The 16,413-nt window shown below is 47.2% G+C and overlaps 1 protein-coding gene across 1 annotated transcript in view; it reads right to left on the minus strand.

Annotated features, from left to right (window-relative positions):
* Positions 1–12,932, minus strand: part of LOC121865664 — a gene marked incomplete at its 3' end in the record, with an annotated part of 31,695 nt that extends 18,763 nt beyond the window's left edge. The window contains exon 1 of the mRNA XM_042365187.1: positions 11,018–12,932. Coding sequence (XP_042221121.1) covers positions 11,018–12,725 — 1,708 coding nt within the window. The remainder of the gene's footprint in view (positions 1–11,017) is intronic.
* Positions 12,933–16,413: the final 3,481 nt, after the last annotated feature.

Genomic DNA, 16,413 nt, shown 5'->3' on the forward strand with positions numbered 1-16,413 from the left:
CATGATGTCTCATAATACCTGAGGACTAATTTACCTAAGACCTTCCTCTCTCGGCACAAAGTACAGCCTCGGTGACACGCCACTACGTCCACACCCCATCCTGCTGCCATCACTGCCATCACTGCTATACCATCACTGCTATCATCACTGCTACCACCACTCTTCCATCACTACTGCCATCACTGCTGCCATCACTGCTACCCACTACTCCATCACTGCTACCATCACTGCTACCATCACTGCTACCATCACTGCTGCCATCACTGCTACCACCACTACTCCATCACTGCTGCCATCACTTCTATCATCACTGCTACCATCACTGCTACCATCCTGCTGCCATCACTGCTACCATCACTGCTGCCAGCACTTCTATCACTGCTGCCATCACTGCTACCATCACTGCTACCATCACTTCTATCATCACTGCTACCATCACTGCTACCATCACTGCTATCATCACTGCTACCATCACTGCCAGCACTTCTATCATCACTGCTACCATCACTACACCATCACTGCTGCCATCACTGCTGCCATCACTGCTACCACCACTACCCATCACTACTACCATCACTGCTGCCATCACTACTACCATCACTGCTACCATCACTACACCATCACTACTACCATCACTGCTACCATCACTGCTACCATCACTGCTACCATCACTACTACCATCACTACCCCATCACACTACCATCACTGCTACATCCATACTATCATCACTGCTACCACTACCCCATCACTACTACCATCACTGCCATCACTACTACCATCACTGCCATCACTGCTACCATCACTGCTACCATCACTTCTATCATCACTGCTACCACCACTACCCCATCACTACTCCATCACTGCTGCCATCACTACACCATCACTGCTACCCATCACTGCTACCATCACTGCCATCACTACCACCATCACTGCTACCATCACTGCTACCATCACTTCTATCACTCACTGCTACCATCACTGCTGCCATCACTGCTACCATCACTGCTATCATCACTGCTACCATCCTGCTACCATCACTGCTACCATCACTACTATCATCACTGCTACCATCCTGCTACCATCACTGCTGCCATCACTACTACCATCACTGCTACCATCACTACCATCACTGCTGCCATCACTACCATCACTGCTGCCATCACTACTACCATCACTGCTGCCATCACTACTACATCACTGCTACCACCACTACCCCATCACTACTACCATCACTGCTACCATCACTGCTACCATCACTCCTACCATCACTGCTGCCATCACTGCTACCACCACTACCCATCCTACTACCATCACTGCTACCACCACTACCCCATCACTACTACCATCACTGCTGCCATCACTGCTGCCATCACTGCCATCCTCTTGTTCAACCTTAATACTGTACAACCCATGCTGTACTGCTCCTAATATATGTTTTCAATTCCACTGTAATTTATGTATACTTATAATATAAATAAAAATAAATAAAAATAAATAAAATAAAATAAAAATAAATAAATATTGGAGTGATAACCGTGGTAACATTATGAGATGTTCTTATTACCACCATGCTATTGTACTATTCAGATGATACTAAATGTTACATAATACTTCCTTGAGATAAATGTATAGTATATATCAGGTCCTCAAAACTCAGGTTCTCAACTGGCTCAGCCATGTTAATATTGTTATTATTATCCACTCTGTATCTGTGTTTTCTGGCGAAATAAACTGTTTCAATTCAATTAAATCACTGCTACCATCCTACTACCATCACTACTACCATCACCACTACCATCACTGCTGCCATCACTGCTATCATCACTGCTACCATCACTGCCGCCATCACTGCTGCCATCACTAGTACCATCACTATTTCAATTACTACTACTACTACTATTACGTTTATTACTACTACCACGACTTTTATCATCACTATTACTACCATGCCTACCACCGCTACTATTATCACTACCATTACTACCATCATCACCACTAACAGGTGCTCCACCAGGTGTGTGGTGTTACAGTACAGGTGTGTGGTGTTAGTGATATACAACAGGTGGAAGATAACAGTACAGGTGGTGTGAGATACACAGGTGTTGTTAATACAGTGTGTGTGTAGAATACAGTAGGTGTGTGGTATGGGAATACAGTAAGTGTGTGGTGTTGAGATATACACAGTGTGTGGTGTTAGGGAATACAGTACAGGTGTGTGGTGTTAAGGATATACAGTACAGGTGTGGTGTTAGGATATAAACAGGTGTTGAATACATACATGTGTGTACAAAAAAACAAATTGGTGTTAGAGATATACAGTACAGGTGTTGTGTTAGGATATACAGTACAGGTGTGTGGTGTTAAGGATATACAGTACAGGTGTGGTGTTGGATATACATTATGTGTGTAATACAGTACGTGGGTGAGGGATAAATACAAAACAAATACAGTACAGGTGTGTGGTGTTGGATATACAGTACAGGTGTGTGGTGTTAGGATATACAGTACAGATGTGTGGTGTTAGGGATATACAGTACAGGTGTGTGTGGTGTTAGGGATATACAGTACAGGTGTGTGGTGTTAGGGATATACAGTACAGGTGTGGTGTTATGATATATATACAGGTGTGTGGTGTTACATTAGAATAGAGGCACAGGTACTCCTACCCCTACCACACCCCCCACCACCTTTCCACCTCATCCATACCGCCCCACCTCCCCCATCTTTACCACCTCCCATAACACCACCCCTACCCCATCTCCCCTACCCCCATCTTCCTCCTCCTCTACCCACACCCCTACCCCCACACCACAACCACCACCCCTGCCCTACCTCCCGCTCCCCACCCCAGCACCACGCCTCAAAACTTCTTTATTGGTAGTTTAAGAGAGCGGTCGACCGAAAGCCATTACAACGAAAATTAAAATCTGGACCAAGAAGGTTCGGCAACACCCAAATAAAAAGTTAGTCGCCAACACGGGGCAGCGGGGCGACTGAACGTGAGGCCTCTCTCTCTCTCTCTCTCTCTCTCTCTCTCTCTCTCTCTCTCTCTCTCTCTCGTTTTATTAAATAGAACATCTTGGCCAAGTTGGTATCTGACAAACACGTAGGTCAGATGAATACTTTAAATTTATCTCTCTTCTTTTTTCTCTTTACTGTAACATATACCTATGATACTACGGTATATACACAACACATATACACGTGTTATGATGAGCGTTACCACAACCATCTTCACGTGACACACACTACCTGGTGCTGTTGTTCAATGGTCGCTGGTGAGGGTGTGGGGTGGATGACTGCAATATCCCGACAGAAGTATGACACTGTACTGTACACTATTTGTACACTGAATATGCATGTGTCTGTCTACCCGTGTACGGAGGCCTGCACCTGTGTGTGTGTGGTTGTGTATGTACAGTACGTGTGTGTATGTGTGTACGTATGTGTGTGTGTGTGTGTGTGTGTGTGCAGTCACGGCTGAGGGTGTGACCGTCACACGTGTCTGCCAGTGACGAAATATTTGCCCCTTGTAATATTCATTGGAGACCAGTGTTGTACGTGGCTACGGTCCTCCCTTGTCCGTGACCACCGCCCCCCCCCCACCACAACGGTCCCCCCTTGTCCGTGACCACCGGCCCCCCACACCAACGGACCCTTGTCCGTGGAGCAAGTCCTGGGGTTCACCTAGGTCCTAGACACTGTTACCGCCACACCTTCACACGTAATACAATAAAAAAATAGTAATAATAATGACAAATAATAAAAATAATAATAATAATAATAATAATAATAATAATAATAATAACAGCAACAACAACAACAACAATAATAATAATAATAATAATAATAATAATAATAAACCTATCTTAAGCAATCACCAAATTTTAACTAATAATTAAAAAAAAGTGAGTGTGTCTCGTAAACTATAAATTAAATTAGACTTTATTAATAAACGATTTATATACATTACTTAAGAATATGTATAACTACTTAGTGGATACGGGCTCAAAATATACTTCAAATTGAGACATATTTAATTTACATTATTTGTATACTTGTGTTGTCTATGTATATATTGAAATAATTGTCTATCTATCTAATCACATAAACTGACCCTTGTGAAACGAGAATATTCCCCTTCATAAATAGAATAACTGGCAACTGATAGTACATTCACTAGTACAGCCACCTGTCCCTGTCCCGACCACCTCACGCGACCATGGCTTCGGCTACCTTTCCCGCCTTCCAGAATACATATACCACTCCCACTAATGAATTCTATGATCTGATATTATTTATAAAGTTCAGTGATATAAGGGCCTTGAACCCTTGGTAAGCGTCACCTGTAGAACGCGGAAGTTAGAGAGGATTAGGAGTAAGGGTATGAGTCGAGGGGAAGTCAGGCGGTAGTTAGGGAGCATATGTTGGAACACCTGCTGGTCTTCCTCCTCCTCCTCTGGTCTACACACGGGCCGGACAAGCTACTACTAGCTATAGCGTCCACCAGCCTAACCTGCCTGTCCCTCAACCTGCATCACACAATCTGCATCTATCCTAGCCTGCATTTACAAAGTCTACTCCTATCCCAGCCTACATCACACAGCCTGCTCCTAACAGCCTCTAAAACAAAACCGAAACTGCTTTTCACTCTTAACTTTGTAATCGTTAAGCTTGTGATCTGTACAGCATTAATTAGCACTGATAAATTAACACACGCACATACACACACACACACATACATACATACATACACACACACGATGTTTAATATAACTTAATCATTTCTCTGTGTTTCTTTATGTAGTGTATTTGTGTATAATTATGTATGACTATGTATAATAATGCGGCACACTGCTTGTATATCAGGTTTATATACACTATACTACACAATAAAACACCCACACAAAATACATACATACATACATATATACATACATACAGGTAGGTAATAAAAGTGAGGTTTGACATTGGCGGAGACTGCACACACACACACACACACACACACACACACACCCGTCACTGGTCACACAATTCACCAATACAATAACATCCAAACTCCTTTTTTTTTATTACACGTCCATGATATTTCACAATCGATAAAATTGGCGGGTACAAGTGCTGGCTACACTCCTCCTTGTTGACAAGCCGCGAGGCAGGAATGTCACCACTCGCCGCCGCCCGCTGCCCGCCCGCCCGCCCGCCACCCAAAGTTTACACCGCGAACGTAATACCTACAATGTGTATTATAATATCGATTCTCTTCCTACATACACCTATCACACAACCTGTTCTATGAATAAATCCCTTCTCATACACCCCTCTCTCCCCACCCCACCCACATATAACACCACCCACACGCCCCTTCTCTCAGTTACACACCGCACGTTTTTCTGTACAATGGAGAAAGATTTTATTTGACCAGAAACTGTTGAGTAAATGTGGTTAATATTCATATTGTGTTGACACTGTATGATTCAACTCTCTCTCTCTCTTGGGATAGTTATTTCTTATACTTTTGTTACTACTACTACTATTATTATTATTACCACTACCACCACCACTACTACCACTACTGTACTACTACTACTGCCATCACTACTAATAATATTACCATTACTGCTACTACAATTACCACCACTACTATTATTACCACTGCTACCAATATTATTATTATTATTATTATTATTACCACTATTACTACCACCAATCCTACTACTACTACTACTACTACTACTACTACGACGACTGATACCACCACTACGGCCACTACAATCACTACTACTATCACTACTACTTCTACCAGTACTACCACCATTGTGTGTGGTTACCAGAGTGTGTGGTGACCAGAGTGAGTGTGTGGTGACCAGAGTGAGTGTGTGGTGACTAGAGAGAGTGTGTGTGGTGACCAGAGTGAGTGTGTGTGGTGACCAGAGAGAGTGTGTGTGGTGACCAGAGTGAGTGTGTGTGGTGACCAGAGTGAGTGTGTGGTGATCAGAGAGAGTGTGTGTGGTGACCAGAGAGAGTGTGTGTGGTAACCAGAGTGAGTGTGTGGTGACCAGAGTGAGTGTATGGTGACCAGAGTGAGTGTGTGGTGACCAGAGTGAGTGTGTGGTAACCAGAGTGAGTGTGTGGTGACCAGAGTGAGTGTGTGGTGACCAGAGTGAGTGTGTGGTGACCAGAGTGAGTGTGTGGGTACTGTTCTTAACACCTGAATCCCGTGACCTCTTGCACACTCTTCCCTTGCCTCAGTAGACCGTTCTGTCTTAGCCTTAATAATAATAATAATAATAATAATAATAATAATAATAATAATAACAATAATAATAATAATAATAATAATAATAACAATAATAATAATAACAATAACAATAATAATAATAATAATAATAATAACAATAACAATAATAATAATAACAATAATAATAATAACAATAATAATAATAACAATAATAATATCACTGTCGAATAAAAATGATTTTTTTTTAAATATTACCTAATTATACCCAAATAAATAATAATTAGGTTAGGTTAGGTTAGGTAATACTCGAAATATTTACTTTTAGTCTGCACAACAATTAAAAATTTCAATATAAAAGCAAAAATACATTAAATTATGACTTACAAATATTTCAAAACACACAGGATATATCTCCCGTGGTGTGTGTGTGTGTGTGTGTGTGTGTGTGTGTGTGTGTGTGTACCCTATATCACAGCATTGTTTACCATTGTTTGTATACCTACACTGTCTAGGTACATTGTATACCTACACTGCTCTAGGTACATTGTTTGACTTAGAAACACTTCACTATGTAACAGCGTCACAATGGTCGCCGTAACACAACACGTATTTATCACATACACTCGCTCTCAATCGTCCCTTAAAAGCTGATCAAAATCACTTCACTATTTCCGCGTCACGTAACATTAATATTCTTACGAGATATAAGTTAATTTTTATTATGGAATTCATATTGTATTTATAGTTGTATTTATATGTTAATGACGATGATTACGATAGTTTAACCCTTTAATGACGATGATTAAGATAGTTTAACCCTTTGAGGACGATGATTAAGATAGTTTAACCCTTTGAGGATGATGATTACGATAGTTCAACCCTTTGAGGACGATGATTAAGATAGTTTAACCCTTTGAGGACGATGATTACGATAGTTTAACCCTTTGAGGACGATAATTACGATAGTTTAACCCTTTGAGGATGATGATTACGATAGTTTAACCCTTTGATGACGATGATTACGATAGTTTAACCCCTTGATGATGATGATTAAGATAGTTTAACCCTTTGAGGACGATGATTACGATAGTTTAACCCTTTGATGACGATGATTAAGATAGTTTAACCCTTTGATGACGATGATTAAGATAGTTTAACCCTTTGAGGACGATGATTACGATAGTTTAACCCTTTGAGGACGATGATTAAGATAGTTTAACCCTTTGAGGACGATGATTAAGATAGTTTAACCCTTTGATGACGATGATTACGATAGTTTAACCCTTTGAGGACGATGATTACGATAGTTTAACCCTTTGAGGACGATGATTACGATAGTTTAACCCTTTGAGGACGATGATTACGATAGTTTAACCCTTTGAGGACGATAATTACGATAGTTTAACCCTTTGAGGACGATGATTACGATAGTTTAACCCTTTGAGGACGATGATTACGATAGTTTAACCCTTTGAGGACGATGATTAAGATAGTTTAACCCTTTGAGGATGATGAGTTAACCCTTCAGGACTCAAAGGCTTAATACACATTTTTTTTATATAATTGGATTAACTTTATTTATTTATTTTTTGTAATTTGTTCGTAAACTAGTTGGTATGTGGTTAGGTTAGGTTAGATTAGGTTAGATTAGGTTAGGTTAGGTTAGATTAGGTTAGGTTAGGTTAGCGTTAGTGTTATAATTACAGATGAGTGTAGGTGGCAGAGTCTGTAAGGGCTGGTAGAGTGTAGGTGTGGTGGTAGTGTGAGATAATGGTGGTAGTGGTGGTGGTAGTGTGAGGTAGTGGTGGTGGTAGTGTGAGGTAATGGTGGTGGTGGTGGTAGTGTGAGGTAATGGTGGTAGTGGTGTGGTAGTAGTGGTAGTGTAGGTGTAGGCAGTAGTGGTGGTGTAGGGGTGTAGTGTTGGTAGTGTGGTGGTAGGTAGTGGTGTGAGGTAGCAGGTGGTGATGTGGTAATGGTGGTGGTATGTGTGGTAGTGGTAGTGTGGTAGTGTGTGGTGAGGTGTGGTAGATGTGGTACTGTGTATGCTGGTGGTAGTGTGGTAGATAGGATGTGGTAGTATGAGGTGTGTAGTGGTGTACTATAAATTGGCCACAGGGAAGGGAGTGGGGAGGGAAGGGAAGGAAGGAGGGAAGGAGGAAGGGAAGGAAGGGGAGGGAAGGGGTAGTAAACATAGCACATTTAAATCGTTGTATCAAAACATTTGTAATGAAACGAGGGAGGAGGTGAGGGGTGGGGGTGAGGGGAGCGGTGGGGGGTGAGGGAGAAGGTGAGGGGGTGGGGGCGAGGGAGAAGGTGAGGGGTTGGGGGTGAGGGAGTAGTGGGGGTTGAAAGAGCCCCCTCACTGATCCGATATTCATAACAGGACTGCAAGAACACCGGTGAGAGTTATTACAGTGAGAGAAGGTAGATGAGCGGCCTCTTGCCCTCAATAATGCACTACACGTATGTACTTCATCATTGAACAGGTCACCACTCAGATATTTACCAACTTCTTGAAAGAATGTACACACACACTCTCGTGAATACATTACCACTAACTGATATATTAGTTCTTCATCATTAAAAGTCTAGAAGAATTGCGACGCTTTGTGGCTTATCTTGAGGTGTGTGTGTGTGTGGTGAGGCGGCGACCCGGCAGCGGTAGATGTGTGTGTGTGTGTGTGTGTGTGTGGTGAGGCGGCGACCCGGCAGCGGTAGGTGTGTGTGGTGAGGCGGCGACCCGGCAGCGGTAGGTGTGTGTGTGTGTGGTGAGGCGGGCGACGCGGCAGCGGTAGGTGTGTGTGGTGAGGCGGCGACCCGGCAGCGGTAGGTGTGTGTGTGTGTGGCAGCGGTAGGTGAGTGTGTGTGGTGAGGCGGCGACCCGGCAGCGGTAGGTGTGTGTGTGTGTGGTGAGGCGGCGACCCGGCAGCGGTGGTAGGGTGTGTGTGGTGAGGCGGCGACCCGGGCAGCGGTAGTGTGTGGTGAGGCGGCGACCCGGCAGCGGTGTGTGTGTGTAGCGGTGTGTGTGTGTGGTGAGGTGGCACCCGGCAGCGGTAGGTGCGCGGTAGTGTGTGTGTGTGTGTGTGTGGTGAGGCGGCCCGGCAGCGTAGGGTGTGTGTGTGTGTGGTGAGGCGGCGACCCGGCAGCGGTAGGTGTGTGTGTGTGTGGTGAGGCGGCGACCCGGCAGCGGTAGGTGTGTGTGTGTGTGTGGTGAGGCGGCGGGCGGCAGGTAGTGAGCCGCCGCTGCCACCCGCCACCCGCCTTGTTTAACATCCATCATTATATCCAGTAAACCTTGTATTATACTTCCAAGTAAAGTAAGTTAGTGTGTGTGTGTGTGTGTGTCCCACACTTTACTTCTCAACGCAATAAGCATAAAAGTTACAATTAGCAATTTACAATGAATGTGGTATATTGTTTACTAGTGGTGAAGGGTGTGTGTGTGGTAGGCGGCGCTGGTGTAGGGTGTGTGGCGACGGCGGTTCTGTAGGGTGTGTGGCTACGGCAACTGTGGTGTAGGGTGTGTGGCGACGGCAACTGTGGTGAAGGGTGTGTGGCGTGGTGGAGGTGTAGGGTGTGTGGCGTGGTGGAGGGGGAGCGGGTCGCGTGCCGGGTCTGTCAGCAGCCCGCCGCTGACACACACCACCAACCACCAACATCAAAATATTATATATTACTCGTGTTACACTGATACTCACTTCTCACGCTTAACATTACTCAAACACTCATGACTCCCTTCATAGTGTTATAACAAATTAAATGTGTTGAAGTTAGGTCAGTATGTGGACCATAAGACCATGCTCGCCTGATGACCGCTACTGAACACCGCTCATGTTCCCACAGAATTTGCACGATAACTTTTTATAAAATATATACATGAATGACCTACCCAATAACATATGAAAATGAGTGAAAAATATTTATGAAGTTGGAGAAAAGGTTTATTATAACGGTATGTAAAAAAATAAGAAAAGTGTAAAGAAATAGTGGTTGGTGTCGGGCGCGGGTCTCCCCCTCACCCAGCGTCCTCTAAACTCTTGTGAAAATATGACGGTATAAGGATTAATATTCTACTACCTGATAATGCAACATTATTTTGGGTGAGTATCAATTTATCGCGTCTGTCTCCACACGGCGTCAAATGACAGCTGTTCTTGTTTATTAACGCGACGCACAGCTACACCCCACCCGACCTCTTAAATGCCGGGCAATTAATATACAATGTAGTGTAGCGCTGTTGTTTAAATATAACGCCAACAGCAGTGAACACCTGTGTAGCCGTGAGCGGTAGCCAGGGACACTATAAGCACCATGATGATAATAAAGAAGTGTGTTACCCGGACCATGCACTGTTACTGTGCTTCCTGGGCTACTGCACCCCCCATGGTACTGTAGGTCACCCCTCACTGTAGTTCGCCCTCATGGTAGTCTACCCCTCATGGTAGTTTACCCCGCATGGTAGTTTACCTACTAATATCCTCATCCAGGTAAGTCGTGATAACCAGAAATATTAAACATTGTCATACATTTTAGTTGTTTATCTTCACATTTGGTATCCCAGCGTGAAGGACAGTTACCGTCACTGTGGGACACAGGTCGTGACGGACAGTTACCGTCACTGTGGGACACAGGTCGTGAAGGACAGTTACCGTCACTGTGGGACACAGGTTGTGACGGCCAGTTACCGTCACTGTGGGACACAGGTCGTGACGGTCAGTTACCGTCACTGGGACAACTAATCCGGGCCGATGGAAGGAAAAAGCTGTCTGAACTTACCTGCTAATCTGAGGGCTGACATCCGCTGGAACTCTGGTTCCTGCAGCCACTTCCACATGCGCCGGAAGGTCTCGCGGCCAGACTTGAGCTTGGACCAGGGCTTAGGGTTCCTGAGCAGGTCTGACAGTGTGCCTTGAGAGCGACAGAGGACACGCTGGGCGAAGATGGCTTGAGGAATGGAGTACCTCTTGAGCTCGGCCGAAATGCGCTGCGCCAGTTCTTTAGTGTTGATTTCTTCAACCTCACCCGCTCCCGCGCCCACGTTTCCCGCGCTGGTGGTGGCCATCTGTGTCGTCTTCATGGGCAATTGAGATCCTCCTACAGAAGCTGTCGCGACTGACATAGGGGCAGACGGTACCATAGCTTGTTGTGCCATAGTCACGGCCATGTGGGCATGTGGGGGGCTCTGAGAGATGGTGGTGGGCATGTTCGGCGCCATATTAGCTAGCTGACAGCCTAGACTTGCACCGTGCAAGATGGGTTCCTGCTTGATGGGTGGCGGTGACGGCGGCACTTGCAGGTGATGGTGAGGGCTATAGTTGGGACTGTGTGGAGACACTGCCTGAGGTGACAACGAACCCAGCCCGCTGCCACCCGTCAGCCCGTTCATATTGAGGGACGTGGTGGTTAATGTGGGCGTGGGCGCCGCGCTGAAGTTCGAAAATGCTTGTGGTGGCGAGTGAAGAGATACTGGAGGTGACAGTGTTGGTGACTGTGGTGCCGCCAGGGTGGTGCGGCTCATGTCCTGCCGAGTATAGGGCGAATCATAACCGTTGGGACTGAGCGACTTCTGTGGGGACGCCAAGCCATTCTGGTAAGAGTGTGGTGAGAGAGGCGAGTGTTGATGTCCCAGGTTAAGGCCCAGGCCGTTGTTTGATGTGTAGTGTGGCGGCGACATGGAGAGTTTGTCATACTGGTAAGGCGAGCCCATGGAGAGCATGTTCCCCAGGCTATTGTTTTGCATCACCGTGAAGCTGCCTGACACATTACCCGTGTGGCCGTAGGCGAACTTGTCTGACACTGTGCTGATGGGTGGCAGCGGCTGCAAGGGCGTCAGCGTTGCATAACTGCTCGCTGACGAAGGCGAGAACCCTGGCGGCGACATGCGGCCGTTCATCGACGACAGGTTCTGGTATATAGGCTCCGGCTGGAGTGATCTGAAGTCCGACGCGTCAATCATACTTGGTACACTAACCTGACCTTCGCGAGGAGAAAGTTCACTGGGACTCAGTAGTCCCGAGTCATGCGAGTCCAACTGTGAGTCCTCGTGCACAACACTAACACTGAGAGGCTCGTCCTTATAGTTGACGTGAGCCGAGGGGGACAGTTCACTGTCGTCCTCCGGATGGTGGAGGGCAACCGTTTGGGTGTGTAAGATTCTTGGCTGCAGGTCAGGATCGTCGTCAGGATCGTCAGGGTCGGGGCTGTGGTGGTGAGTGGCGAGGGAGAGCGGCGGGTGGTGCGCGGGGGCGAGGTGGTCCGGGCGCGTGGGCACGTGTCGCGCGACTGAGGCGCGCGTGGGGGTCGGCGATGGGTCGTCGGGTTCTGGGGTTGGGGACGGTGGCGATGAGCAGAGTGGCGAGGCAGCGTCAGCCGTGGTGGCGGCAGGCGAGTCAGCAGCTGGCGGACCCGCAGCCCCGCACCCGCCCAGCCCCGGACTCGCGCCGCGCTCCCCCCCGGCCCCCGCGCCTGCCCCGGCCTCGCTCATCTCCTCGCTATAACACCTCTTACACACACTCCAACACCTTGCTGGCTACACCAAACAAACACCAATACCTTAATCTTGATCCTGGTCACACCCACGGAGCCCTGGTCAAGCGTAAAGTCACTAAAATTTCACAAAATCACGAGACTTGCCCTTCCACAGACGTCCATGTTTGTATGGCTACACTTCGCGCACTCTAGTACGCAGCTCGGCCGGGGATGTTCAGTCAGGCTGTCTTTGTTTACATGACTAAAATACAACTTATACTGAATTATTCCTCAAACAAGCAATCATTCGTTGAAGTAGCCATCAAATTCTTGAGCCTAGTGTCCGCCTTTCAGCACTTGCACCACTTAAAACACTAGCAGGGGGACGTGAGACGGAAAACCGCAGCCGGTATCGCACATCCCGGCCGTTCCAGGCCTGGAATGAGAGGCACTATTCCAGTGGCGTTGGGGGCTGCCATTGTTGGACCTACGGCGTGTTTAGATGGCAGGGAGCGGCGCAGCGCTGTGAGACGCCGTCGGTAGCCGCAGTCTTCCCAGGACTTCGAGGATGACTTCGGCCGCCGGCCAACTTTCCTGCGGGCCGGAATGTATACAAACCCACGTGGGGCGAGCACATGGCGCGGCCCTATTGATCTCACCTGTCTTACCCGATAACTTCCTTTCGTCTGATCAATAGCATTTGTGTCAACAAACATGATAACACACAATCTACTAAACACCTCTTACTCATGTAGTAGCCTCAGTATGAGGTGTCCCCGCCTGCAGGAGGGAGGTAATGCCCCGGGTCGTCCTAGTAGTGAGGCTGGTCTTGTGATGCAACTCTCACTGCGCGCCCGGAGGTCAATCGCTTCTCCGTCCTCAGTCAATGAGACACCTGTGCCGCCACTCTACACACACCTGCCTCACTCATACACCTGGCACACACAACAACACGAACCTCATTCTAACGCACACTTGACACACTACCGCACACTTGACACACTACCGCACACTTGACACACTGACACACACTTGCCACAACAGCACGCACATGGCTATACCTGACACACTAACACGTACATGACACACACTGGCATACATGACACATCAACACATACATGACACACCAACACATACATGACACACCAACACACACATGACACATCAACACACATGACACCCCAACACATACATGACACACCAACACACACATGACACATCAACACACATGACACACCAACACATACATGACACACCAACACACACATGACACATCAACACACATGACACACCAACACATACATGACACACCAACACACACATGACACATCAAACACATGACACCCAACACACATGACACACCACAACACACACATGACATCAACACACATGACACACCAACACATACATGACACACCAACACACACATGACACATCAACACACATGACACACCAACACATACATGACACACCAACACACACATGACACACCAACACACATACATGACACACCAACACACATGACACACCAACATATACACACACACCAACACATACACACCAACACATTATACACATCAACACATACACCAACACACCAACACCAACACATACACCAACACACACCAACACATACATACCAACACACACACACCAACACACACACACACACATCAACATACACATACATACACACCAACACATACATACCAACACATACATACCAACACACCAACACACACACCAACACACGAACACATACACCAACACATACACCATATACACACCAACACACACACCAACACATACACACACACCAACACATACACACCAACACACACACACCAACACACACACACCAACACACACACACCAACACACACACACCAACACATACACACCAACACACACACACCAACACACACATGACACACCAACACATACATGACACACCGACACACACATGACACACCAACACACACATGACACACCAACACATACATGACACACCAACACACACATGACACATCAACACACATGACACATCAACACACACATGACACACCAACACATACATGACACAAAACACATACATGACACACCAACACACACATGACACACCAACACATACATGACACACCAACACATACATGACACACCAACACATACATGACACACCAACACACACATGACACACCAACACATACATGACACACCAACACACACATGACACACCAACACATACATGACACACCAACACACACATGACACATCAACACACATGACACATCAACACACACACATGACACCACAACACATACATGACACACTAACACATACATGACACACAACACACATGACACACCAACACATACATGACACACCAACACACACATGACACACCAACACACACATGACACACCGACACACATGACACACCAACACACACATGACACATCAACACACATGACACACCAACACACACATGACACACCAACACATAGTGAAGGGCACTATAAGGAGGTGATAGAGGAAGGAGAGGGAGAGAGGGAGGGTGAGAGGGAGGGTGGGAGGAAGGATGGAAGGTACAGAGGGGAGGAGGAAGGATGGGGAGGAGAGAATGAGGAGGGAAGGGAGGGAGAGAGGTTGGGTGAGGGGGTGAGAGCAGGGTAGGGAGGGGAGGGGAGGGAGAGGATGAGGGGAGGGGGAGAGAATGAGGAGGGGAGGGAGGAGAGAGGTAGGGGGAGGGGAGGAGGGGAGGGTTGGAGGAAGGAGAGGTTGGGGAGGGGAGGGGAGGGAGAGGTGAGGGGTGGGGAGGGGGAGAGAATGAGCAGGGAGGGAGGGAGAGAGGTAGGGGTGGGGAGGGAGGAGGATGAAGGGAGGAAGGGGTTAGAGGGAGGGGGGAGGGAGGGAGAGGGGAGGGGTGAGGGGGAGAGAATGAGAGGGAGGGAGGGAGAGAGTAGGGGTGAGGGGGAGGGAGGAGGGTTGGAGGAAGGGGAGAGAGGTAGGGGTGAGGGGGAGGGAGGGAGGTGGAGGAAGGAGAGGTTGGGTGAGGGGAGGAGGGAGGAGGAGAGGTGGGGGGGGGAGAGAATGAGGAGGGAGGGAGGGAGAGAGGTAGGTGAGGGGGAGAGAATGAGGAGGGGGGTAGGGAGAGGTAGGGAGGGAGGGAGGATGGAAGAAGGAGGGAGGGAGCGTCGGCTACCATAAAGAAGTCACACGTGTTACAGCAGCATTAACTTGTTAAAAACACACACACACACACACACACACACACACACACACACACACACACACACACAGAAACACACACACACACACACACACACACACACACAAAACACACACACACACACACACACACACACACACACACACACACACACACACACACACACACACACACACACACACACAAAACACACACACACACACACACACACACAGAAACACACACACACACACACACACACACACACACACAGAAACACACACACACACACACACACACACACACACACACACACACACACAGAAACACACACACACACACACACACAGAAACACACACACACACACACACACACACACACACACAGAAACACACTCCACACACACACACACACACACACACACACACACACACACACACACACACACACAGAAACACACACACACACACACACACACACACACACACACACACA

The sequence above is a fragment of the Homarus americanus genome, unplaced genomic scaffold (assembly GCF_018991925.1).
Source record: "Homarus americanus isolate GMGI-L3 unplaced genomic scaffold, GMGI_Hamer_2.0 scaffold17380, whole genome shotgun sequence".
Classification (NCBI taxonomy): Eukaryota; Metazoa; Arthropoda; class Malacostraca; order Decapoda; family Nephropidae; genus Homarus; species Homarus americanus.